We start from the raw sequence: 27,833 nt of genomic DNA on the forward strand, positions 1-27,833 counted from the left end.
AGCGGCCCCACAGCAGCCCCATAGCGGCCCCACAGCGACCCCACTGAGAGCAGCGCTATGGTGAGTGGGGGGGGGGACCCCTTTAAGACCCCCACCCCCCCCATTTTCCCTATAGAACCCCATAGAAACCCCCACGCAGACCCCCAAATTCCCCCATTGAACCCCATAAGCCCCCCCAAAAGACCCCCATGGACCCCCAAAAGACCCCCAAATTCCCCCATAGAACCCCATAATCCCCCCCCCCAAAAGACCCCCATGGACCCCCCCAAAAGACCCCCATATTCTCCCCCCATCGACCCCCCTGGACCCCCTAAAGGACCCCCAAATTCCCCCATGGAGACCCCCCCATGGACCCCCCCCATGGTGACCCCCATAGACCCCCAAAAGACCCCCAAATTCCCCCATAGAACCCCATAAACCCCCCCCAAAAGACCCCCATGGACCCCCCCAAAAGACCCCCAAATTCCCCCATAGAGACCCCCCCATGGTCCCCCAAAAGACCCCCATGGACCCCCCCATGGACCCCCCCATATTCCCCCCCCCATAGACCCCCATGGACCCCCCAAAAGGACCCCCAAAATCCCCCATAGAACCCCATAAGCCCCCCCAAAAGACCCCCATGGACCCCCCAAAAGACCCCCAAATTCCCCCATAGAACCCCATAACCCCCCTCAAGAGACCCCCATGGACCCCCCCAATGGACCCCCCCATATTCCCCCCCCCATAGACCCCCATGGACCCGCCAAAAGACCCCCATGGACCCCCCTATGGACCCCCCCCATATACCCCATATTCCCCCCCATAGACCCCCTGGACCCCCAAAAGACCCCCATGGGCCCCCCCAAAAGACCCCCAAATTCCCCCATAGAGACCCCCACGGACCCCCCCATGGACCCCCCCATATTCCCCCCCCCAAAAGACCCCCATGGACCCCCAAAAGACCCCCAAATTCTCCCATAGAACCCCATAATCCCCCCCCCAAAAGACCCCCATGGACCCCCCCATATTCCCCCCCCCATAGACCCCCATGGACCCCCCAAAAGACCCCCAAATTCCCCCATAGAGACCCCCCCCCCGTACCCCCCCCATGGACCCCCAAAAGATCCCCAAATTCCCCCATAGAACCCCATAACCCCCCCCAAAAGACCCCCATGGACCCCCCAAAAGACCCCCAAATTCCCCCATAGAACCCCATAACCCCCCCCAAAAGACCCCCATGGACCCCCCCAAAAGACCCCCATATTCCCCCCATAGAACCCCATAGACCCCCCCATAGTGACCCCCCCTGAACCCCCCCCTCCCCATACACCCCCATCGACCCCCCTGGACCCCCCTGAAGGACCCCCAATTCCCCCCCATATAACCCCATATCCCCTCCGCGGACCCCCCCATGGACCCCCTAAAGGACCCCCAAATTCCCCCATAGAGACCCCCCCATGGACCCCCCTATGGACCCCCCCCCGTAGACCCCATATTCCCCCCCCATAGACCCCCTGGACCCCCAAAAGACCCCCATGAACCCCCCTAAAGGACCCCCAAATTCCCCCATAGAGACCCCCCCAATGGACCCCCCATGGACCCCCCAAAAGACCCCCAAATTCCCCCATGGAGACCCCCCCATGGACCCCCCCCGTGGTGACCCCCATGGACCCCCCAAAAGACCCCCAAATTCCCCCATAGAGCCCATAACCCCCCTGAAAAGACCCCCATGGACCCCCAAAAGACCCCCATATTCCCCCCATAGAACCCCATAGACCCCCCCATAGTGACCCCCCCTGAACCCCCCCCTCCCCATACACCCCCATCGACCCCCCTGGACCCCCCTGAAGGACCCCCAATTCCCCCCCATATAACCCCATATCCCCTCCGCGGACCCCCCTAGACCCCCTAAAGGACCCCCAAATTCCCCCATAGAGACCCCCACGGACCCCCCCATGGACCCCCCCATATTCCCCCCCCATACACCCCCATGGACCCCCCAAAAGACCCCCAAATTCTCCCATAGAACCCCATAATCCCCCCCCCAAAAGACCCCCATGGACCCCCCCAATACACCCCCATATTCTCCCCCCATCGACCCCCCTGGACCCCCTAAAGGACCCCCAAATTCCCCCATGGAGACCCCCCCATGGACCCCCCCCCATAGACCCCCATAGACCCCCAAAAGACCCCCAAATTCCCCCATAGAGACCCCCCCATGGACCCTCAAAAGACCCCCATGGACCCCCCCATATTCCCCCCCCATAGACCCCCATGGACCCCCCAAAAGACCCCCAAATTCCCCCATAGAGACCCCCCAAGGACCCCCCCATGGACCCCCCCCATAGACCCCATATTCCCCCCCCATAGACCCCCCTGGACCCCCCAAAAGACCCCCAAATTCCCCCATAGAGCCCCATAACCCCCCTCAAGAGACCCCCATGGACCCCCCCATGGACCCCCCCATATTCCCCCCCCAAAAGACCCCCATGGACCCCCAAAAGACCCCCAAATTCCCCCCATAGAGCCCCATAACCCCCCTCAAGAGACCCCCATGGACCCCCCCAATGGACCCCCCCATATTCCCCCCCCCATAGACCCCCATGGACCCCCAAAAAGACCCCCAAATTCCCCATAGAACCCCATAACCCCCCCCCAAAAGACCCCCAAATTCCCCCCATAGAACCCCATAACCCCCCCAAAAGACCCCCCTGGACCCCCTAAAGGACCCCCAAATTCCCCCATAGAGACCCCCCCATGGACCCCCAAAAGACCCCCATGGACCCCCCCATATTCCCCCCCCCATAGACCCCCATGGACCCCTAAAAGACCCCCAAATTCCCCCCATTGAACCCCATAAGCCCCCCCAAAAGACCCCCATGGACCCCCCAGAAGACCCCCAAATTCCCCCATAGAACCCCATAATCCCCCCCCATTGACCCCCCCAAGCCCCCATCTGACCCCACTGACCCCCCGAAGGACCCCATCTGACCCCATTGCCCCCCCCAGGACCCCTCCAGGACCCCATTTCCCCCCCCATTGACCCCCCCAGGACCCCATCTGACCCCACTGACCCCTCCAGGACCCCCCCAGGACCCCATTGACCCCCCCAGGCCCCCATCTGACCCCATTCCCCCCCCCCATTGACCCCCCCAGGACCCCCTCTGACCCCATTGACCTCCCCTCTGACCCCATTGACCCCCCCAGGACCCCATCTGACCCCATTGCCCCCCCCAGGACCCCTCCAGGACCTCCTGCCCCACACATCTGACCCCATTGACCCCCCCAGGACCCCATCTGACCCCATTGCCCCCTCCAGGACCTCCTGCCCCACACATCTGACCCCATTGCCCCCCCCAAGGACCCCCTCAGGACCCCATTGACCCCCACAGGCCCCCCTCTGACCCCAATGACCCCCCCAGGACCCCATTTGACCCCATTGACCCCCCCTCTGACCCCATTGAGCCCCCCAGGACCCCATTGACCCCCCCAGGACCCCCTCTGACCCCATTGCCCCCCCCAAGGACCCCCTCAGGCCCCCATCTGACCCCATCTGACCCCATTTCCCCCCCAGGCCCCCATCTGACCCCATTCCCCCCCCCATTGACCCTCCCAGGACCCCCTCTGACCCCATTGACCCCCCCAGGACCCCATCTGACCCCCCCAGGACCCCTTTTGACCCCATTGACCCACCCCTGACCCCCCTCGTGCCCCCCCAGGACCCCCTCTGACCCCATTCTCCCCCCCATTGACCCCCCCAGGACCCCCTCTGACCCCATTGACCCCCCCAGGACCCCATTTGACCCCATTGACCCCCCCCAGGACCCCCCCAGGACCCCATTGACCCCCCCAGGCCCCCCTCTGACCCCATTTGACCCCATTGACCCCCCCTGACCCCCCCCCCAGGCCCCCCTCTGACCCCACTTACCCCCCCAGGACCCCATATGACCCCATTGACCCCCCTAAGGACCCCCCCAGGACCCCATCTGACCCCATTGACCCCCTCTGACCCCATTGACCCCCCCAGGACCCCATCTGACCCCATTGCCCCCCCCAGGACCCCCTCTGACCCCATTGCCCCCCCCAGGACCCCCCCAGGACCCCATTGACCCCCCCAGGACCCCCTCTGACCCCATTGACCCCCCTAAGGACCCCCCCAGGACCCCATCTGACCCCATTGACCCCCCCAAGGCCCCCCTCTGACCCCATTGCCCCCCCCAGGACCCCCTCAGGACCCCATTGACCCCCCCAAGGACCCCCTCTGACCCCACTGACCCCCCCAGGACCCCATTTGACCCCATTGACCCCCCCTGCCCCCCCCCCAGGCCCCCCTCTGACCCCATTGACCCCCTCTGACCCCATTGACCCCCCCAGGACCCCATTTGACCCCATTGACCCCCCCTGCCCCCCCCCAGGCCCCCCTCTGACCCCATTGACCCCCTCTGACCCCATTGACCCCCCCAGAACCCCATTTGACCCCATTGACCCCCCCTGCCCCCCCCCAGGCCCCCCTCTGACCCCATTGACCACCTCTGACCCCATTGACCCCCCCAGGACCCCATTTGACCCCATTGACCCCCCCTGCCCCCCCCCCCAGGCCCCCAAGAAGGCGAAGCGCCGCGCAGCCGAGGGCTCCTCCAATGTCTTCTCTATGTTCGACCAGACCCAGATCCAGGAGTTCAAAGAGGTGCCTTAATTAGGGGCGTTAATTAGGATTGGGGGGGGGGGGGGGGGCTCTGTGGGGTCCCTATGGGGCTCTGTGGGTCTCTATGGGGCGCTGTGGGGTCTCTGTGAGGCTCTATGGGGTCTCTATGGGGCACTATGTGGTCTCTGTGGGGATCTATGGGGTCTCTATGGGGTCTCTATGGGGCATTATGGGGTCTCTATGGGGCACTATGTGGTCTCTGTGGGGTCCCTATGGGGCTCTGTGGGGCTCTATGGGGCTCTATGGGGTCTCTATAGGGTCAGTGGGTCTCTATGGGGTCTCTGTGGGGTCTCTATGGGGCTCTATGGGGTCTCTATGGGGCACTATGTGGTCTCTGTGGGGTCCCTATGGGGCTCTGTGGGGCTCTATGGGGCATTATGGGGTCTCTGTGGGGTCTCTATGGGGTCCCTATGGGGCACTATGTAGTCTCTGTGGGGTCCCTATGGGGCTCTGTGAGGTCTCTATAGGGTCAGTGGGTCTCTGTGGGGTCTCTATGGGGCTCTGTGACGTCTCTATTGGGTCAGTGGGTCTCTATGGGGCTCTATGGGGCTCTGTGAGGTCTCTATAGGGTCAGTGGGTCTCTGTGGGGTCTCTATGGGGCTCTGTGGGGCTCTATGGGGCTCTATGCGGTCTCTATGGGGCACTATGTGGTCTCTGTGGGGTCCCTATGGGGCTCTGTGGAGCTCTATGGGGCATTATGGGGTCTCTGTGGGGTCTCTATGGGGTCCCTATGGGGCACTATGTAGTCTCTGTGGGGTCCCTATGGGGCTCTGTGGGGCTCTATGGGGCTCAATGGATCTCTATGGGGTCTCTATGGGGCTCTGTGAGGTCTCTATAGGGTCAGTCGGTCTCTATGGGGCTCTGTGAGGTCTCTATAGGGTCTGTCGGTCTCTATGGGGCTCTGTGGGGTCCCTATGGGGCTCTGTGAGGTCTCTATAGGGTCAGTGGGTCTCTGTGGGGTCTCTATGGGGCTCTGTGAGGTCTCTATAGGGTCAGTGGGTCTCTGTGGGGTCTCTATGGGGCTCTGTGGGGCTCTATGGGGCTCTATGGGGTCTCTATGGGGCACTATGTGGTCTCTGTGGGGTCCCTATGGGGCTCTGTGGGGCTCTATGGGGCACTATGTGGTCTCTGTGGGTCTCTATGGGGCTCTATGGGACTCTATGGGTCTCTATAGGGTCAGTGGGTCTCTGTGGGGTCTCTATGGGGCTCTATGGGTCTCTGTGGCGTCTCTATGGGGCATTATGGGGTCTCTGTGGGGTCTCTGTGGGGTCTCTATGGGGCTCTATGGGGTCTCTATGGGGCACTATGTGGTCTCTGTGGGGTCCCTATGGGGCTCTGTGGGGCTCTATGGGGCATTATGGGGTCTCTGTGAGGCTCTATGGGGTCTCTATGGGGCTCAGTGGGTCTCTATGGGGCATTATGGGGTCTCTGTGGGGTCTCTATGGGGCACTATGTGGTCTCTGTGGGGCTCTGTGGGGCTCCGTGGGGTCTTTAGGGGTCTCTATGGGGGCTCTGTGGGGTCTCTATGGATCGCGGTGCCCCTTATGGGGTCTGAGTGCCCCTTATGGGGTCTGAGTGCCCCTTTTGGGGTCTGAGTGACCCTTTTGGGGTCTGAGTGCCCCTTTTAGGGTCTGGGTGCCCCTTTTGGGGTTCAGGTGACCCTTTTGGGGTCATCGTGCCCCTTTTGGGGTCTGAGTGACCCTTTTGGGGTCATCGTGCCCCTTTTGGGGTCTGAGTGCCCCTTTTAGAGTCCAGGTGCCCCTTATGAGGTCTGAGTGCCCCTTATGGGGTCTGAGTGCCCCTTTTGGGGTCGTGGTGCCCCTTATGGGGTCGTGGTGCCCCTTATGGGGTCTGAGTGATCCTTATGGGGTCGTGGTGCCCCTTATGGGGTCTGAGTGCCCCTTTTGGGGTCTGAGTGTCCCTTTTAGGGTCTGAGTGCCCCTTATGGGGTCTGAGTGCCCCTTTTGGGGTCTGAGTGGCCCTTTTAGAGTCCAGGTGCCCCTTTTGGGGTCGTGGTGCCCCTTTTGGGGTCGTGGTGCCCCTTATGGGGTCGTGGTGCCCCTTGGGGTCTGAGTGCGCCTTATGGGGTCTGAGTGCGCCTTATGGGGTCTGAGTGCCCCTTATGGGGTCTGAGTGCCCTTTATGGGGTTGTGGTGCCCTTCATGGGGTCGTGGTGCCCCTTATGGGGTTGTGGTGCCCTTCATGGGGTTGTGGTGCCCTTTATAGGGTCGTGGTGCCCTTTATGGGGTCGTGGTGCCCCTTTTGGGGTCTGAGTGCCCCTTTTAGAGTCCAGGTGCCTCTTATGGGGTCTGAGTGCCTCTTATGGGGTCTGAGTGCCCCTTATGGGGTCGTGGTGCCCCTTATGGGGTCGTGGTGCCCCTTATGGGGTCTGAGTGATCCTTTTGGGGTCTGAGTGCCCCTTATGGGGTCTGAGTGATCCTTTTGGGGTCTGAGTGGCCCTTATAGGGTCTGACTGCCCCTTTTGGGGTCATGGTGCCCCTTATGGGGTCGTGGTGCCCCTTATGGGGTCATGGTGCCCCTTATGGGGTCTGAGTGCCCCTTATAGGGTCTGAGTGCCCCTTTTGGGGTCTGAGTGCCCCTTATGGGGTCGTGGTGCCCTTCATGGGGTTGTGGTGCCCTTTATAGGGTCGTGGTGCCCTTTATGGGGTCTGAGTGATCCTTTTGGGGTCTGAGTGGCCCTTATGGGGTCGTGGTGCCCCTTATGGGGTCGTGGTGCCCCTTATGGGGTCTGAGTGCCCTTATGGGGTCTGAGTGCCCCTTATGGGGTCGTGGCGCCCCTTCTGTCAGCTGTCCCCACTCCTGGAGGCTCGGGCTGCCATTCCATTCCATTGAGGGGCGGCGGCTCCTTATGGGGTCGGGTGACTCCTTATGGGGGCCGTGTTGGATCCTTATGGGGTCCGAGTGACGCTTTTGGGGGTCGGGTGACCCTTTATGGGGTGGGCTGACATTCCGGAGGGGTTTCGGGATCCCTATTTTGGTCCTACAGCTGTCCCCGCTGTGGGGTCGGGTGACGCCTTCAGGGTGCAGCTGTCCCTTAAGGGGGGGAAGGGGGGGGGGGGACCCTCCTTCTGTCCCCTCCCCCAATGTCCCCAATGTCCCCATATGTCCCAAATGGACCCCATTGGACCCCCATTGGACCCCCATTGTCCCCCATTGGACCCCATTGGACCCCATTGTCCCCCATTGGACCCCATTGGATCCCATTGGATCCCATTGGACCCCACTGTCCCTCCATTGTCCCTCCATTGTCCCTCCATTGTCCCCCATTGGCCCCATTGGACCCCATTGGTCCCCCATATGTCCCCCATATGTCCCCCATTGGACCCCATTGGCCCCCACTGTCCCCCATATGTCCCCATATGTCCCCCATTGGACCCCATTGTCCCCCATGTCTCCCATTGGACCCCATTGGTCCCCCATATGTCCCCCATTGGACCCCATTGTCCCCCATTGTCCCTCCATTGTCCCTCCATTGGACCCCATTGTCCCCATTGGACCCCATTGTCCCCATATGTCCCTCCATTGGATCCCATTGTCCCCCATTGTCCCCCCATTGGCCCCCATTGGACCCCATTGTCCCCCCATTGTCCCCCATTGGACCCCATTGGACCCCATTGTCCCCCCATTGGCCCCCATTGGCCCCCATTGTCCCCCATGTCTCCCATTGGACCCCATATGTCCCCCATATGTCCCCCATTGTCCCCATTGTCCCCCATTGGACCCCATTGGACCCCATTGGACCCCACTGTCCCCCATATGTCCCCCATTGTCCCCCATTGTCCCCCATTGTCTCCCATTGGCCCCCATTGGACCCCATTGGGCCCCATATGTCCCCCATTGTCTCCCATTGTCTCCCACTGGGCCCCATTGGGCCCCATTGGATCCCATTGGACCCCATTGTCCCCCATTGGACCCCATTGTCCCCCATTGGACCCCATATGTCCCCATATGTCCCCCATATGTCCCCCATTGGCCCCCATTGGATCCCATTGGCCCCCATTGGCCCCCATTGGACCCCATTGGCCCCCATTGGACCCCACTGTCCCCCATTATCCCCCACTGTCCCCCCACTGACCCCCATTGACCTCACTGTCCCCCCATTGACCCCATTGACCCCACTGTCCCCCACTGCCCCCCACTGCCCCCCACTGACCCCACTGACCCCCATTGACCCCCATTATCCCCCACTGTCCCCCCACTGACCCCTATTGACCCCCATTGTCCCCCCATTGACCCCACTGTCCCCCATTGACCCCCACTGACCCCATTGACCCCACTGTCCCCCATTGACCCCACTGACCCCATTATCCCCCACTGACCCCCACTGACCCCTATTGACCCCCCATTGACCCCATTGTCCCCCCATTGTCCCCCATTGTCCCCCATTGGACCCCACTGTCCCCCATGTCTCCCATTGGACCCCCATATGTCCCCCATATGTCCCCCATTGTCCCCCTATTGACCCCATTGGACCCCATTGGACCCCATTGTCCCCCATGTCTCCCATTGGACCCCATATGTCCCCCATTGGCCCCCATTGGATCCCATTGGACCCCATTGTCCCCCATGTCTCCCATTGGACCCCATATGTCCCCCATATGTCCCCCATTGTCCCCCATTGTCCCCCATTGGACCCCACTGTCCCCCATGTCTCCCATTGGACCCCATTGGACCCCATTGGACCCCACTGTCCCCCATATGTCCCCCATATGTCCCCCATTGGCCCCCATCGGCCCCCATTGGACCCCATTGGGCCCCATATGTCCCCCATTGTCTCCCATTGTCTCCCATTGGGCCCCATTGGGCCCCATTGGATCCCATTGGACCCCATTGTCCCCCATTGGACCCCATTGTCCCCCATTGGACCCCATATGTCCCCATATGTCCCCCATATGTCCCCCATTGGCCCCCATTGGATCCCATTGGCCCCCATTGGCCCCCATTGGACCCCATTGGCCCCCATTGGACCCCACTGTCCCCCATTATCCCCCACTGTCCCCCCACTGACCCCCATTGACCTCACTGTCCCCCCATTGACCCCATTGACCCCACTGTCCCCCACTGCCCCCCACTGCCCCCCACTGACCCCACTGACCCCCATTGACCCCCATTATCCCCCACTGTCCCCCCACTGACCCCTATTGACCCCCATTGTCCCCCCATTGACCCCACTGTCCCCCATTGACCCCCACTGACCCCATTGACCCCACTGTCCCCCATTGACCCCACTGACCCCATTATCCCCCACTGACCCCCACTGACCCCTATTGACCCCCCATTGACCCCATTGTCCCCCCATTGTCCCCCATTGTCCCCCATTGGACCCCACTGTCCCCCATGTCTCCCATTGGACCCCCATATGTCCCCCATATGTCCCCCATTGTCCCCCTATTGACCCCATTGGACCCCATTGGACCCCATTGTCCCCCATGTCTCCCATTGGACCCCATATGTCCCCCATTGGCCCCCATTGGATCCCATTGGACCCCATTGTCCCCCATGTCTCCCATTGGACCCCATATGTCCCCCATATGTCCCCCATTGTCCCCCATTGTCCCCCATTGGACCCCACTGTCCCCCATGTCTCCCATTGGACCCCATTGGACCCCATTGGACCCCACTGTCCCCCATATGTCCCCCATATGTCCCCCATTGGCCCCCATCGGCCCCCATTGGACCCCATTGGGCCCCATATGTCCCCCATTGTCTCCCATTGTCTCCCATTGGGCCCCATTGGGCCCCACTGTCCCCCACTGTCTCCCATTGTCCCCCATTATCCCCCATTGTCCCCCACTGTCCCCCATTGGACCCCATTGTCCCCCATTGGACCCCATTGGCCCCCACTGTCCCCCATATGTCCCCATATGTCCCCCATTGTCCCCCATTGTCTCCCATTGGCCCCCATTGGACCCCATTGGGCCCCATATGTCCCCCATTGTCTCCCATTGTCTCCCACTGGGCCCCATTGGGCCCCATTGGATCCCATTGGACCCCATTGTCCCCCATTGGACCCCATTGTCCCCCATTGGACCCCATATGTCCCCATATGTCCCCCATATGTCCCCCATTGGCCCCCATTGGATCCCATTGGCCCCCATTGGCCCCCATTGGACCCCATTGGCCCCCATTGGACCCCACTGTCCCCCATTATCCCCCACTGTCCCCCCACTGACCCCCATTGACCTCACTGTCCCCCCATTGACCCCATTGACCCCACTGTCCCCCACTGCCCCCCACTGCCCCCCACTGACCCCACTGACCCCCATTGACCCCCATTATCCCCCACTGTCCCCCCACTGACCCCTATTGACCCCCATTGTCCCCCCATTGACCCCACTGTCCCCCATTGACCCCCACTGACCCCATTGACCCCACTGTCCCCCATTGACCCCACTGACCCCATTATCCCCCACTGACCCCCACTGACCCCTATTGACCCCCCATTGACCCCATTGTCCCCCCATTGTCCCCCATTGTCCCCCATTGGACCCCACTGTCCCCCATGTCTCCCATTGGACCCCCATATGTCCCCCATATGTCCCCCATTGTCCCCCTATTGACCCCATTGGACCCCATTGGACCCCATTGTCCCCCATGTCTCCCATTGGACCCCATATGTCCCCCATTGGCCCCCATTGGATCCCATTGGACCCCATTGTCCTCCATGTCTCCCATTGGACCCCATATGTCCCCCATATGTCCCCCATTGTCCCCCATTGTCCCCCATTGGACCCCACTGTCCCCCATGTCTCCCATTGGACCCCATTGGACCCCATTGGACCCCACTGTCCCCCATATGTCCCCCATATGTCCCCCATTGGCCCCCATCGGCCCCCATTGGACCCCATTGGGCCCCATATGTCCCCCATTGTCTCCCATTGTCTCCCATTGGGCCCCATTGGGCCCCACTGTCCCCCACTGTCCCCCACTGTCCCCCACTGTCTCCCATTGTCCCCCATTATCCCCCATTGTCCCCCACTGTCCCCCATTGGACCCCATTGTCCCCCATTGGACCCCATTGGCCCCCACTGTCCCCCATATGTCCCCATATGTCCCCCATTGGACCCCATTGTCCCCCATTGTCCCTCCATTGTCCCTCCATTGGACCCCATTGTCCCCATTGGACCCCATTGTCCCCCCATTGTCCCCCATTGGACCCCATTGGACCCCATTGGGCCCCATTGTCCCCCATTGACCCCATTGTCCCCCCATTGTCCCCCATATGTCCCCCATATGTCCCAAATGGCCCCCATTGGACCCCCATTGGACCCCATTGGACCCCAATGTCCCCCATTATCCCCCAAATGTCCCCCATTGGACCCCATTGGACCCCACTGACCCCCATTGACCCCCCATTGACCCCATTGTCCCCATTGTCCCCCCATTGTCCCCCATTGGACCCCATTGGACACCACTGTCCCCCATGTCTCCCATTGGACCCCATTGGTCCCCCATATGTCCCCCATTGGACCCCATTGGACCCCATTGTCCCCCATTGTCCCCCATTGTCCCTCCATTGGACCCCATTGACCCCATTGTCCCCCCATTGTCCCCCATTGGACCCCATTGTCCCTCCATTGGACCCCATTGGCCCCCATTGGATCCCATTGTCCCCCATATGTCCCCCATATGTCCCAAATGGCCCCCATTGGACCCCCATTGGACCCCATTGGACCCCAATGTCCCCCATTATCCCCCAAATGTCCCCCATTGGACCCCATTGGACCCCACTGACCCCCATTGACCCCCCATTGACCCCATTGTCCCCATTGTCCCCCCATTGTCCCCCATTGGACCCCATTGGATCCTGCTGTCCCCCATGTCTCCCATTGGACCCCATTATCCCCCACTGTCCCCCATTGGACCCCATTGTCCCCCATTGACCCCATTATCCCCCACTGTCCCCCCACTGACCCCACTGTCCCCCACTGACCCCATTGACCCCACTGTCCCCCCATTGACCCCACTGTCCCCCATTGACCCCCATTGACCCCCATTATCCCCCACTGTCCCCCCACTGACCCCTATTGACCCCAATGTCCCCCCATTGACCCCACTGTCCCCCACTGTCCCCCATTGACCCCATTGTCCCCCACTGTCCCCCCACTGACCCCTATTGACCCCCCATTGACCCCATTGTCCCCCCATTGTCCCCCATGTCTCCCATTGGCCCCCATTGGACCCCACTGTCCCCCATGTCTCCCATTGGACCCCATTGGACCCCCATATGTCCCCCATATGTCCCCCATTGGACCCCATTGGACCCCATTGGACCCCATTGGACCCCATTGGGCCCCATTGGACCCCACTGTCCCCCACTGTCCCCCACTGTCCCCCATTGTCCCCATTTGGGCCCCATTGGCACCCATTGGCCCCCATTGGATCCCATTGGACCCCATTGGGCCCCATTGTCCCCCACTGTCCCCCATATGTCCCCCATATGTCCCCCATTGTCTCCCATTGGGCCCCCATTGTCCCCATTGGACCCCATTGGGCCCCATTGGCCCCCATTGTCTCCCAGTGATCCTATTGTCCCCCATTGACCCTATGTCCCCCCATTGTCCCCCAATGTCCCCCGCTGTCCCCCCACTGACCCCTATTGACCCCACTGTCCCCCCATTGACCCCATTGACCCCACTGACCCCACTGACCCCACTGTCCCCCCATTGTACCCCATTGGCCCCCATTGGATCCCATTGTCCCCCCATTGTCCCCCATTGTCTCCCATTGTCTCCCATTGTCTCCCATTGGGCCCCATTGGACCCCATTGTCCCCATTGGACCCCATTGTCCCCCATTGTCCCTCCATTGGACCCCATTGGACCCCATTGTCCCCCATGTCTCCCATTGGTCCCCATTGGTCCCCCATATGTCCCCCATTGGACCCCATTGGACCCCACTGTCCCCCATTGTCCCCCATTGTCCCCATTTGGGCCCCATTGGCACCCATTGGCCCCCATTGGACCCCATTGGACCCCATTGTCCCCCATGTCTCCCATTGGTCCCCATTGGTCCCCCATTGGACCCCATTGGACCCCATTGGACCCCATTGTCCCCCATTGTCCCTCCATTGGACCCCATTGACCCCATTGTCCCCCCATTGTCCCCCATTGGACCCCATTGTCCCTCCATTGGACCCCATTGGCCCCCATTGGATCCCATTGTCCCCCATATGTCCCCCATATGTCCCAAATGGCCCCCATTGGACCCCCATTGGACCCCATTGGACCCCAATGTCCCCCACTGTCCCCCAAATGTCCCCCATTGGACCCCATTGGACCCCACTGACCCCCATTGACCCCCCATTGACCCCATTGCCCCCATTGTCCCCCCATTGTCCCCCATTGGACCCCATTGGACCCTGCTGTCCCCCATGTCTCCCATTGGACCCCATTATCCCCCACTGTCCCCCATATGTCCCCATATGTCCCCATATGTCCCCCATATGTCCCCCATTGGCCCCCATTGGATCCCATTGGATCCCATTGTCCCCCATTGGCCCCCATTGGACCCCATTGGACCCCATTGACCCCATTATCCCCCACTGTCCCCCCACTGACCCCACTGTCCCCCATTGACCCCATTATCCCCCACTGTCCCCCCACTGACCCCACTGTCCCCCCACTGACCCCTATTGACCCCACTGTCCCCCCATTGACCCCACTGTCCCCCACTGTCCCCCATTGACCCCATTATCCCCCACTGTCCCCCATTGGACCCCATTGTCCCCCCCATATGTCCCCCATATGTCCCCCATATGTCCCCCACTGTCCCCCACTGTCCCCCATTGACCCCATTGGCCCCCACTGACCCCACTGTCCCCCCATTGACCCCATTGACCCCACTGACCCCACTGTCCCCCCGCTGTCCCTCAGGCGTTCACGGTGATCGATCAGAACCGCGATGGCATCATTGATAAGGACGACCTGCGGGAGACCTTCGCCGCCATGGGTAGGGGGCGGGGCCTAAAAGGGGGCGGGGCCTAAAGGGGGCGGGCCCTCAAATGGGGGCGGGGCCTAAAGAGGAGGGGCCTAAAAAGGGTGGAGGCAATGGGGGGTAAAAGGGGCGGGGCCTAAAGGGGGCGGGGCCTAAAGGGGGGCGGGGCCTAAAGGGGGGCGGGGCCTAAAGGGGGCGGGGCCTAAAGAGGAGGGGCCTAAAAAGGGTGGAGGCAATGGGGGGGGGGGTAAAAGGGGCGGGTCTAAAGGGGGCGGAGCCTAAAAGGGGGCGGGGCCTCAAATGGGGGCGGGGCCTAAAGAGGAGGGGCCTAAAAAGGGTGGAGGCAATGGGGGGGGTAAAAGGGGCGGGGTCTAAAGGGGGAGGGGCCTCAAAAGGGGGCGGGGCCTAAAAAGGGTGGAGGGAGGGAATGGGGCCTCAAAGGGGGCGGGGCCTAAAAGGGTGGGGCCACAATGGGGCCTAAAGGGGGCGGGGCCTAAAAGGGGTGGTGGGGCGGGGCCGCAAAAGGGGTGGGGCCTAAAGTGGGCCTAAAGGGGGGCGGGGTCTCAAAGGGTGGGGGCAACGGGGCCACAAAGGGGGCGGGGCCTAAAGTGGGCGGGGCCTCAATGGGGCGGGGCCTCAATGGGTGGAGGCAATGGTGGATAAAGGGGGCGGGGCCTAAATGGGGGCGGGGCCTCGAAGGAGGGGGGGCGAAAGGGGGCGGGGCCTATAAAGAGTGGTGGGGCAGGGCTGCAAAAGGGGCGGGGCCTAAAAGGGGTGGGGGGAATGGGGCCTAAAAGGGGGTGGGGCTTAAAGGGGGCGGAGCCTAAACTGGGCGGGGCCTCAAAGGATTAGGGGCCACAATGCGGTGGGGTCTCAAAGGGGGGAGGGGCCTAAAGGGGTGGGGGCAAAAGCGGGCGGGGCCTCGAAGGGGCGGAGCCACAACGGGGCGAGGCCTAAAGGGGCGTGGCCTCAAAGGGGCAGGGCCTAAAAGGGGGCGGGGCCTCGAAGGAGGGGGGCCGAAAGGGGGCGAGGCCTATAAGGAGTGGTGGGGCAGGACCGCAAAAGGGGTGGGGCCTAAAAGGGGGCGGGGCCTAGAAGGGGTGGGGGGAACGGGGCCTAAAAGGGGGTGGGGCCTCTAGGGGTAGGCGGGGCCTGAATGGGGAGGGGCCTAAAAGGGTTAGGGGCCACAATGGGGCGGGGCCTCAAAGGAGGGCGGGGTCTAAAGGGGGAGGGGCCTAAAGGGTGGAGGTAACGGGGGCGGGGCCTAAACGGGGGCGTGTCCTTAAGGGGGCGGGGCCTAATAGGGGTGGCTCACATGGGGCCTAAAAGGGGGCGGGGCCTAAAAGGAGTGGAGGGGGCGTGGCCTCAAATGGGGCGTGGCCTCAAAGGGTGGAGACAACGGGGGCTAAAGGGGGCGGGGCCTAAAGGGGGCGGGGCTTCAGGATAACATAGGGGGGTTGGAGACCCCATAAAGGAGATAGGAGAACCCATAGGGGTATAGGGGACCCCATAGGGGGATTGGAGACCCCATAGGGGTATAGGTGACCCCATAGGATTATAGATGACCCCATAGCAGAATGGCTGACCCCATAGGGGGATGGCTGACCCTATAGGGATATAGGCGACCCCATAGGGGTATAGGCGACCCCATAGGGGTATAGGTGACCCCATAGGGGTATAGGCGACCCCATAGGGGTATAGGTGACCCCATAGGGGGATGGCTGACCCCATAGGGGTATAGGTGACCCCATCGGGGTATAGGCGACCCCATAGGGGTATAGGTGACCCCATAGGATTATAGATGACCCCATAGGGGGATGGCTGACCCTATAGGGATATAGGTGACCCCATAGGGGTATAGGGGACCCCATAGGGTATAGGTGACCCCATAGAGGAATGGCTGACCCTATAGGGATATAGGCGACCCCATAGGGGTATAGGTGACCCCATAGCAGAATGGCTGACCCCATAGGGGGATGGGAGACCCCATAGGGTATAGGTGACCCCATAGGGGGATTGGAGACCCCATAGGGGGATGGCTGTCCCTACAGTGGTATAGGTGACCCCATAGGGGTATAGGGGACCCCATAGGGGTATAGGTGACCCCATAGGGGGATGGCTGACCCTATAGGGGGATAGGTGACCCCATAGTGGGATGGCTGACCCCATAGGGGGACGGCTGACCCTATAGGGGTATAGGCGACCCCATAGGGGTATAGGTGACCCCATAGGGGGATGGCTGACCCCAATCTCCCCCCATAGGGCGCCTGAACGTGAAGAACGAGGAGTTGGACGCCATGATCAAGGAGGCGAGCGGCCCCATTAACTTCACCGTCTTCCTCACCATGTTTGGGGAGAAGCTCAAGGGTGAGCCCTGCCCCATAGATCCCCATTCCCTGCCCCATAGATCCCCATTCCCTGCCCCATAGATCTGCCCTGCCCCATAGATCTGCCCTGCCCCATAGATCCCCGTTCCCTCCCCAATAGATCTGCCCTGCCCCATAGATCCCCATTCCCTGCCGTGTAGATCCCCATTCCCTGCCCCATAAATCCATCACTGCCCCATAGATCCCCATTCCCTGCCCCATAGATCTGCCCTGCCCCATAGATCCCCATTCCCTGCCCCATAGATACATCACTGCCCCATAGATCCCCATTCCCTGCCCCATAGATCTGCCCTGCCCCATAGATCCCCATTCCCTGCCCCATAGATACATCACTGCCCCATAGATCCCCATTCCCTCCCCCATAGATACATCCCTGCCCCATAGATCCCCATTCCCTGCCCCATAGATCCCCGTTCCCTGCCCAATAGATACATCACTGCCCCATAGATCCCCATTCCCTCCCCCATAGATACATCCCTGCCCCATAGATCCCCATTCCCTGCCCCATAGATCCCCGTTCCCTGCCCAATAGATACATCACTGCCCCATAGATCTGCCCTGCCCCATAGATCCCCATTCCCTGCCCCATAGATACATCACTGCCCCATAGATCCCCATTCCCTGCCCCATAGATCTGCCCTGCCCCATAGATCCCCATTCCCTGCCGTGTAGATCCCCATTCCCTGCCCCATAAATCCATCACTGCCCCATAGATCCCCATTCCCTGCCCCATAAATCCATCACTGCCCCATAGATCCCCATTCCCTGCCCCATAGATCTGCCCTGCCCCATAGATCCCCATTCCCTGCCGCATAGATACATCACTGCCCCATAGATCCCCATTCCCTGCCCCATAGATCTGCCCTGCCCCATAGATCCCCATTCCCTCCCCCACAGATACATCACTGCCCCATAGATCCCCGTTCCCTGCCCAATAGATACATCCCTGCCCCATAGATCCCCATTCCCTGCCCCATAGATCTGCCCTGCCCCATAGATCCCCGTTCCCTCCCCCATAGATCCCCATTCCCTGCCCCATAGATCTGCCCTGCCCCATAGATCCCCATTCCCTGCCCCATAGATCTGCCCTGCCCCATAGATCCCCATTCCCTCCCCCATAGATACATCACTGCCCCATAGATCCCCGTTCCCTGCCCAATAGATACATCCCTGCCCCATAGATCCCCGTTCCCTGCCCAATAGATACATCCCTCCCCCATAGATCCCCATTCCCTGCCCCAAAGATCTGCCCTGCCCCATAGATCCCCATTCCGTGCCCCATAGATCTGCCCTGCCCCATAGATCCCCATTCCCTGCCCCATAGATACATCACTGCCCCATAGATCCCCGTTCCCTGCCCCATAGATCCCCATTCCCTGCCCCATAGATCTGCCCTGCCCCATAGATCCCCGTTCCCTGCCCCATAGATCCCCATTCTCTGCCCCATAGATCTGCCCTGCCCCATAGATCCCCATTCCCTCCCCCATAGATACATCACTGCCCCATAGATCCCCATTCCCTGCCCCATAGATACATCACTTCCCCATAGATCCCCATTCCCTGCCCCATAGATCCCCATTCCCTGCTCCAAAGATGTGCCCTGCCCCATAGATCCCCATTCCCTGCCCCATAGATCCCCATTCCCTGCCCCATAGATCTGCCCTGCCCCATAGATCCCCATTCCCTGCCCCATAGATCTGCCCTGCCCCATAGATCCCCATTCCCTGCCCCATAGATCCTCATTCCCTGCCCCATAGATCTGCCCTGCCCCATAGATCCCCATTCCCTGCCCCATAGATCTGCCCTGCCCCATAGATCTGCCCTGCCCCATAGATCCCCATTCCCTCCCCCATAGATACATCACTGCCCCATAGATCCCTGTTCCCTGCCCAATAGATACATCCTTGCCCCATAGATCCCCATTTCCTGCCCCATAGATCCCCATTCACTGCCCCAAAGATGTGCCCTGCCCCATAGATCCCCATTCCCTGCCCCATAGATCCATCTGTGCACCATAGATTCCCCCCCCCACCCCATAGATCCGCCTTCCCTGCCCCATAGATCCCCGTTCCCTGCCCCATAGATCCCCATTCCCTGCCGTGTAGATCCCCATTCCCTGCCCCATAAATCCATCACTGCCCCATAGATCCCCATTCCCTGCCCCATAAATCCATCACTGCCCCATAGATCCCCATTCCCTGCCCCATAGATCTGCCCTGCCCCATAGATCCCCATTCCCTGCCGCATAGATACATCACTGCCCCATAGATCCCCATTCCCTGCCCCATAGATCTGCCCTGCCCCATAGATCCCCATTCCCTCCCCCACAGATACATCACTGCCCCATAGATCCCCGTTCCCTGCCCAATAGATACATCCCTGCCCCATAGATCCCCATTCCCTGCCCCATAGATCTGCCCTGCCCCATAGATCCCCGTTCCCTCCCCCATAGATCCCCATTCCCTGCCCCATAGATCTGCCCTGCCCCATAGATCCCCATTCCCTGCCCCATAGATCTGCCCTGCCCCATAGATCCCCATTCCCTCCCCCATAGATACATCACTGCCCCATAGATCCCCGTTCCCTGCCCAATAGATACATCCCTGCCCCATAGATCCCCGTTCCCTGCCCAATAGATACATCCCTCCCCCATAGATCCCCATTCCCTGCCCCAAAGATCTGCCCTGCCCCATAGATCCCCATTCCGTGCCCCATAGATCTGCCCTGCCCCATAGATCCCCATTCCCTGCCCCATAGATACATCACTGCCCCATAGATCCCCGTTCCCTGCCCCATAGATCCCCATTCCCTGCCCCATAGATCTGCCCTGCCCCATAGATCCCCGTTCCCTGCCCCATAGATCCCCATTCTCTGCCCCATAGATCTGCCCTGCCCCATAGATCCCCATTCCCTCCCCCATAGATACATCACTGCCCCATAGATCCCCATTCCCTGCCCCATAGATACATCACTTCCCCATAGATCCCCATTCCCTGCCCCATAGATCCCCATTCCCTGCTCCAAAGATGTGCCCTGCCCCATAGATCCCCATTCCCTGCCCCATAGATCCCCATTCCCTGCCCCATAGATCTGCCCTGCCCCATAGATCCCCATTCCCTGCCCCATAGATCTGCCCTGCCCCATAGATCCCCATTCCCTGCCCCATAGATCCTCATTCCCTGCCCCATAGATCTGCCCTGCCCCATAGATCCCCATTCCCTGCCCCATAGATCTGCCCTGCCCCATAGATCTGCCCTGCCCCATAGATCCCCATTCCCTCCCCCATAGATACATCACTGCCCCATAGATCCCTGTTCCCTGCCCAATAGATACATCCTTGCCCCATAGATCCCCATTTCCTGCCCCATAGATCCCCATTCACTGCCCCAAAGATGTGCCCTGCCCCATAGATCCCCATTCCCTGCCCCATAGATCCATCTGTGCACCATAGATTCCCCCCCCCACCCCATAGATCCGCCTTCCCTGCCCCATAGATCCCCGTTCCCTGCCCCATAGATCCCCATCCCTGCCCCATAGATCCCCCCTCACCCCATAGATCCCCGTTCCCTGCCCCATAGATCCCCCTCCGGCCCCATAGATCCATCACTGCCCCATAGATCCCCTTCCCTGCCCTATAGATCCATCTGTGCACCATAGATTCCCCCCCCCACCCCATAGATCCGCCTTCCCTGCCCCATAGATCCCCGTTCCCTGCCCCATAGATCCCCATCCCTGCCCCATAGATCCCCCCTCACCCCATAGATCCCTGTTCCCTGCCCCATATATCCCCCTCCGGCCCCATAGATCCATCACTGCCCCATAGATCCCCTTCCCTGCCCTATAGATCCATCCGTGCCCCATAGATTCCCCCCCCACCCCATAGATCCCCCTTCCCCGCCCCATAGATCCCCATCCCTGCCCCATAGATCCCCATTCCCTGCCCCATAGATCCCCGTTCCCTGCCCCACATTGGCCCCCCTGCCCCATAGATCCCCGTTCCCTGCCCCACATTGGCCCCCCTGCCCCATAGATCCCCCCTGCCCCATAGATCCCCCCTGCCCCACACTGACCCCCAACCCCACCCTGACCCCCATCCTCTGCGCAGGCGCTGACCCCGAAGACGTCATCATGGGGGCCTTCAAAGTGCTCGACCCCGATGGGAAGGGATCCATCAAGAAGAGCTTGTGAGGGCCTATGGGGTCTATGGGGTCTATGGGGTCTGTGGGGTCTGTGGGGTCAATGGGGACATTGGGGTCAATGGGGTCAATGGGGGCAATGGGGACATTGGAGTCAATGGGGGCAATGGGGGCAATGGGGTGAATGGGGTCAATGGGGGCAATGGGGGCAATGGGGGCATTGGGGGCTGTGGGGTCAATGGGGTCAATGGGGTCTATGGGGTCAATGGGGGCAATGGGGACATTGGAGTCAATGGGGGCAATGGGGGCTATGGGGTGAATGGGGTCAATGGGGTCAATGGGGGCAATGGGGACAATGGGGTCAATGGGGGCAATGGGGACATTGGAGTCAATGGGGGCAATGAGGGCAATGGGGTCAATGGGGTCAATGGGGTCAATGGGGACATTGGGGTCAATGGGGTCAATGGGGGCTGTGGGGTCAATGGGGTCAATGGGGTGAATGGGGCCTGGACCCCGATGGGAAGGGATCCATCAAGAAGAGCTTGTGAGGGCCTATGGGGTCTATGGGGTCTGTGGGGTCAATGGGGGCTGTGGGGTCAATGGGGTCAATGGGGGCTGTGGGGGCTGTGGGGTCAATGGGGGCAATGGAGTCAATGGGGACATTGGAGTCAATGGGGTCAATGGGGGTTATGGAGTCAATGGGGGCAATGAGGGCAATGGGGTCAATGGGGTCAATGGGGTCAATGGGGACATTGGGGTCAATGGGGTCAATGGGGGCTGTGGGGTCAATGGGGTCAATGGGGTGAATGGGGCCTGGACCCCGATGGGAAGGGATCCATCAAGAAGAGCTTGTGAGGGCCTATGGGGTCTATGGGGTCAATGGGGTCAATGGGGGCAATGGGGTCAATGGGGACATTGGGGGCAATGGGGTGAATGGGGTGAATGGGGTGAATGGGGTCAATGGGGTCTGTGGGGTCAATGGGGTCAATGGGGGCTGTGGGGTCAATGGGGTCCATGGGGGCATTGGGGGCATTGGGGTCAATGGGGGCTGTGGGGTCAATGGGGTGAATGGGGACATTGGGGGCTGTGGGGTCAATGGGGTCAATGGGGGCAATGGGGGCAATGGGGTCTATGGGGTCAATGGGGACATTGGGGCTGTATGGGGCTGTATGGGGCTGTATGGGGTCTATGGGGCTGTATGGGGCTGTATGGGGTCAGTGGGGCTGTATGGGGTCTATGGGGTGGTGGCGCTGACCCCGGGGGTCCCCCACTGACCCCCCCGCCCCCCTTTTCCCCCCCCAGCCTGGAGGAGCTGCTGACCACACAGTGCGACCGCTTCACCCCCGAGGAGGTGAGCCCCATAGAAACCCCATAGGGACCCATAGGGACCCCATAGGGACCCCATAGAAACCCCATAGGGACCCCATAGGGACCCCATAAAGAGCCCATAGAGCCCCATAGAGCCCTATGGAGACCCCATAGAGCCCCATAGAAACCCCATAGGGACCCCATAGAAACCCCATAGGGACCCCATAGGGACCCCATAGGAATCCCATAGGGACCCCATAGGGACCCCATAGAAACCCCATAGGGACCCCATAGGGACCCCATAGGAATCCCATAGGGACCCCATAGGGACCCCATAGAAACCCCATAGAAACCCCATAGGGACCCATAGGGACCCCATAGAAACCCCATAGAAATCCCATAGAAACCCCATAGGGACCCCATAGGGACCCCATAGGAATCCCATAGAAACCCCATAGAAACCCTATAGAAGCACCACGGCCTCATCGAAACCCCATAGGGACCCCATAGAAACCCCATAGGGACCCCATAGGGACCCCATGAAGACCCCATAGAGCCCCATAGAGCCCTATGGAGACCCCATAGAGCCCCATAGAAACCCCATAGGGACCCCATAGAGACCCCATAGGGACCCCATAGGGACCCCATAGGGACCCCATAGAAACCCCATAGAAATCCCATAGAAACCCCATAGGGACCCCATAGAGACCCCATAGGGACCCCATAGGGACCCCATAGGGACCCCATAGAAACCCCATAGAAATCCCACAGCCCCATAGGGACGCATAGAAACCCTATAGGAGCCCCAAAGGCATCCCACAACCCCATAGAAACCCCATAGAAACCCCATAGGAACCCCATAGGAACCCCATAGGGACCCCATAGGGATCCCGTAGAGACCCCATAGAGACCCCATAGGGACCCCATAGAAACCCCATACAAAACCCAATAGGAACCCCATAGGAATCCCACAATCCCATAGAAACCCACAATCCCATAGAAACCCCATAGAAACCCCATAGGGACCCATAGGGACCCCATAGGGACTCCATAGAAACCCCACAGGGACCCCATAGGGACCCCATAGAAATCCCATAGAAACCCCATAGGGACCCCATAGAAATCCCACAGCCCCATAGAGACCCCATAGAAACCCCATAGAGACCGCATAGAAATCCCATAGGGGCTCCATAGAAACCCCATAGCGACCCCATAGGGACCCCATAGGCACCCCATAGAAATCCCACAGCCCCATAGGAATCCCATAGGAATCCCATAGGAATCCCATAGGGACCCCATAGGGACCCCATAGGGACCCCATAGAAACCCTATAGGAGCCCCAAAGGCATCCCACAGCCCCATAGAGACCCCATAGAAACCCCATAGAGACCGCATAGAAATCCCATAGGGGCTCCATAGAAACCCCATAGCGACCCCATAGGGACCCCATAGGGACCCCATAGAAATCCCACAGCCCCATAGAAACCCCATAGGGACCCATAGGGACCCATAGGGACCCCATAGGAATCCCATAGGGACCCCATAGGGACCCCATAGAAACCCCATACAAAACCCTATAGGAACCCCATAGGAATCCCACAATCCCATAGAAACCCCGTAGAAACCCCATAGGAACCCCATAGGGATCCCATAGAGACCCCATAGGGACCCCATAGGGACCCCATAGAAACCCCATAGGGACCCCATAGAAATCCCACAGCCCCATAGAGACCCCATAGAAACCCCATAGAGACCGCATAGAAATCCCATAGGGGCTCCATAGAAACCCCATAGCGACCCCATAGGGACCCCATAGGGACCCCATAGAAATCCCACAGCCCATAGGAATCCCATAGGAATCCCATAGGAATCCCATAGGGACCCCATAGGGATCCCATAGAGACCCCATAGAAACCCCATAGGGACCCCATAGGGACCCCATAGAAACCCTATAGGAGCCCCAAAGGCATCCCACAACCCCATAGAAACCCCATAGAAACCCCATAGAAACCCCATAGAAATCCCATAGGAAGCCCATAGAAACCCCATAGAAGCACCACAGCCCCATAGAAACCCCATAGGGACCCCATAGGGACCCCATAGGGACCCCACAGAAACCCCATAGAAACCCCATAGGGACCTCATAGGAACCCCATAGAGACCCCATAGAAACCCCATACAAAACCCTATAGGAACCCCATAGGAATCCCACAATCCCATAGAAACCCCATAGAAACCCCATAGGAACCCCATAGGGACCCCATAGGGACCCCATAGAAACCCCATAGAAATCCCATAGGAACCCCATAGGGACCCCATAGGGACCCCATAGGAACCCCATAAAGACCCCATAGAGCCCCATAGAGCCCTATAGAGACACCATAGAGCCCCATAGAGCCCCATAGAGCCCCATAGGGACCCCATAGGGACCCCATAGAAATCCCACAGCCCCATAGGAATCCCATAGGAATCCCATAGGAACCCCATAAAGACCCCATAGAGCCCCATAGAGCCCTATAGAAACACCATAGAGCCCCATAGAGCCCCATAGAGCCCCATAGGGACCCCATAGGGACCCCATAAAGACCCCATAGAGCCCCATAGAGCCCCATAGAGACACCATAGAGCCCCATAGAGCCCCATAGGGACCCATAGGAACCCCATAAAGACCCCATAGAGCCCCATAGAGCCCCATAGAGACACCATAGAGCCCCATAGAGCCCCATAGAGATCCCATAGGAACCCCATAGAGCCCCATAGAGACCCCATAGGAACCCCATAGAAACCCCATAGACCCCCACCCCAAACCCCCAAATCTCCCCCATAGGACCCCTCCAACCCCCCCAGGACCCCCAAATCTCCCCCATAGGACCCCCATAGGACCCCCAAATCCCCCCAGGACCCCCAAATCTCCCCCATAGGCCTCCCCAAACCCCCTTAGACCCCCAAGTCTCCCCCATAGGACCCCCAAATCTCCCCCATAGGACCCCCAAACCCCCCAACCCCCCCCATAGGCCCCTCATAGGACCCCCCCAATCCCCCCCTTGGTACCCCCAACCCCTCCAACCCCCTCAGGACCCCCATATCTCCCCCATAGGACCCCCAAACCCCCCAAATCTCCCCCATAGGACCCCCCCAACCCCCCAGGACCCCCAAATCTCCCCCATAGGACCCCCCAACCCCCCCAGGACCCCCAAATCTCCCTCATAGGACCCCCAAACTCCCCCATAGGACCCCCCAACCCCCCCAGGACCCCCAAATCTCCCTCATAGGACCCCCAAACTCCCCCATAGGCCCCTCATAGGACCCCCCAATCCCCCCCCATTGTACCCCCAACCGCCCCAACCCCCCCAGGACCCCCAAATCTCCCCCATAGGACCCCCAAACCCCCCAAATCTCCCCCATAGGACCCCCAAACCCCCCCCATAGGCCCCCCTAGGACCCCCCCAATCCCCCCCTTGGTGCCCCCAACCCCTCCAACCCCCTCAGGACCCCCATATCTCCCCCATAGGACCCCCAAACCCCCCAAATCTCCCCCATAGGACCCCCCCAACCCCCCAGGACCCCCAAATCTCCCCCATAGGCCTCCCCAAACCCCCTTAGACCCCCAAGTCTCCCCCATAGGACCCCCAAATCTCCCCCATAGGCCTCCCCAAACCCCCTTAGACCCCCAAATCTCCCCCCTAGGACCCCCCCAATCCCCCCCTTGGTACCCCCAACCCCTCCAACCCCCCCAGGACCCCCAAACCTCCCCCATAGGACCCCCCAAACCCCCCAGGACCCCCAAATCTCCCCCATAGGACCCCCAAACCCCCCCATAGGCCCCCCCAAACCCCCAAATCTCCCCCATAGGACCCTCCCAACCCCCAAATCTCCCCCCTAAGACCCCCAAACCCCCCAAATCTCCCCCATAGGACCCCCAAACCCCCCAAACCCCCCCATAGGACCCTCCCAACCCCCCCAGGACCCCCAAATCTCCCCCATAGGCCCCCCATAGGACCCCTCCAACCCCCCCAGGACCCCCAAATCTCCCCCATAGGCCCCCCATAGGACCCCCTCAACCCCCCCAGGACCCCCAAATCTCCCCCATAGGACCCCCCAAACCCCCCAAACCCCCCAAATCTCCCCCATAGGACCCTCCCAACCCCCCCAGGACCCCCAAATCTCCCCCATAGGACCCCCCCAACCCCCCCAGGACCCCCAAATCTCCCCCATAGGACCCCCAAACCCCCAAATCTCCCCATAGGCCCCCCATAGGACCCCCTCAACCCCCCCAGGACCCCCAAATCTCCCCCATAGGCCTCCCCAAACCCCCTTACACCCCCAAATCTCCCCCATAGGACCCCCATAGGACCCCCTCAACCCCCCCAGGACCCCCAAATCTCCCCCATAGGCCCCCCATAGGACCCCCCCAACCCCCCCAAATCTCCCCCATAGGACCCCCAAACCCCCCCATAAGCCCCCCTAGGACCCCCCCAATCCCCCCCCTTGGTACCCCCAACCCCTCCAACCCTCCCAGAACCCCCAAATCTCCCCCATAGGCCTCCCCAAACCCCCTTAGACCCCCAAGTCTCCCCCATAGGACCCCCAAATCTCCCCCATAGGCCTCCCCAAACCCCCTTAGACCCCCAAGTCTCCCCCTTAGGACCCCCAAATCTCCCCCATAGGACCCCCCAAACCCCCCATAAAGCCCCCCAAACCCCCCCTAGGACCCCCCAATCCCCCCCCTTGGTACCCCCAACCCCTCCAACCCCCCCCCCCCCCCCCCCCCCCTCACCCCCTCTTTGACCCCCCCCCCCCCCCAGATCAAGAACATGTGGGCCGCCTTCCCCCCCGACGTGGCGGGCAACGTGGACTATAAGAACATCTGCTACGTCATCACCCACGGGGAGGACAAAGAGGGGGAGTGACCCCAAAACCGGGACCCCCCCCCCCCCCCATATGGGACCCCCCGTGGGACCCCTATGGGACCCCTTATGGGATCCTTCTGGGACCCCTTATGGGATCCTTTTGGGACCCCCCCCCCCCCCCCCGGCTGTCCCAATAAAGCGATGCTTTTCCAGAGCTTTGGTGGATGGGGGAGTTCTTTGTGGGGTTCTGGGGGGGGTCTTATGGGGTCTTATGGGGTTCTGGTGGGATCCTATGGGATCTTATGGGGTTCTGGTGGGGTCTTATGGGGTTCTATGGGGTTCTGGTGGGGTCTTATGGGATCTTGTGGGGCCTGGTGGGGTCTGATGGGGTTCTGGTGGGGTCTTATGGGATCTTATGGGGTTCTGGTGGGGTCTGATGGGATCTTATGGGGTTCTGAAGGGGTCTGATGGGATCTGGTGGGGTTCTGGTGGGGTTCTATGGGGTCTGGTGG

At 60.8% G+C, this 27,833-nt stretch overlaps 1 protein-coding gene across 1 annotated transcript; it reads left to right on the forward strand.

Moving 5' to 3' along the window:
- MYLPF (myosin light chain, phosphorylatable, fast skeletal muscle) lies at positions 1 to 27,535 on the forward strand. Its single transcript, NM_001198744.2, has 7 exons — positions 1 to 60; positions 4,577 to 4,666; positions 14,580 to 14,655; positions 16,903 to 17,007; positions 21,133 to 21,211; positions 22,466 to 22,514; positions 27,277 to 27,535. Exons 1-7 carry the CDS (start codon positions 58 to 60, stop codon positions 27,379 to 27,381), a joined length of 507 nt encoding a protein of 168 aa, NP_001185673.2. The 5' UTR covers positions 1 to 57; the 3' UTR covers positions 27,382 to 27,535.
- The last annotated feature ends 298 nt before the right edge of the window (positions 27,536 to 27,833 follow it).

This window comes from Gallus gallus, unplaced genomic scaffold (assembly GCF_016699485.2).
Source record: "Gallus gallus isolate bGalGal1 unplaced genomic scaffold, bGalGal1.mat.broiler.GRCg7b scaffold_68, whole genome shotgun sequence".
In the NCBI taxonomy this organism is placed as follows: domain Eukaryota; kingdom Metazoa; phylum Chordata; class Aves; order Galliformes; family Phasianidae; genus Gallus; species Gallus gallus.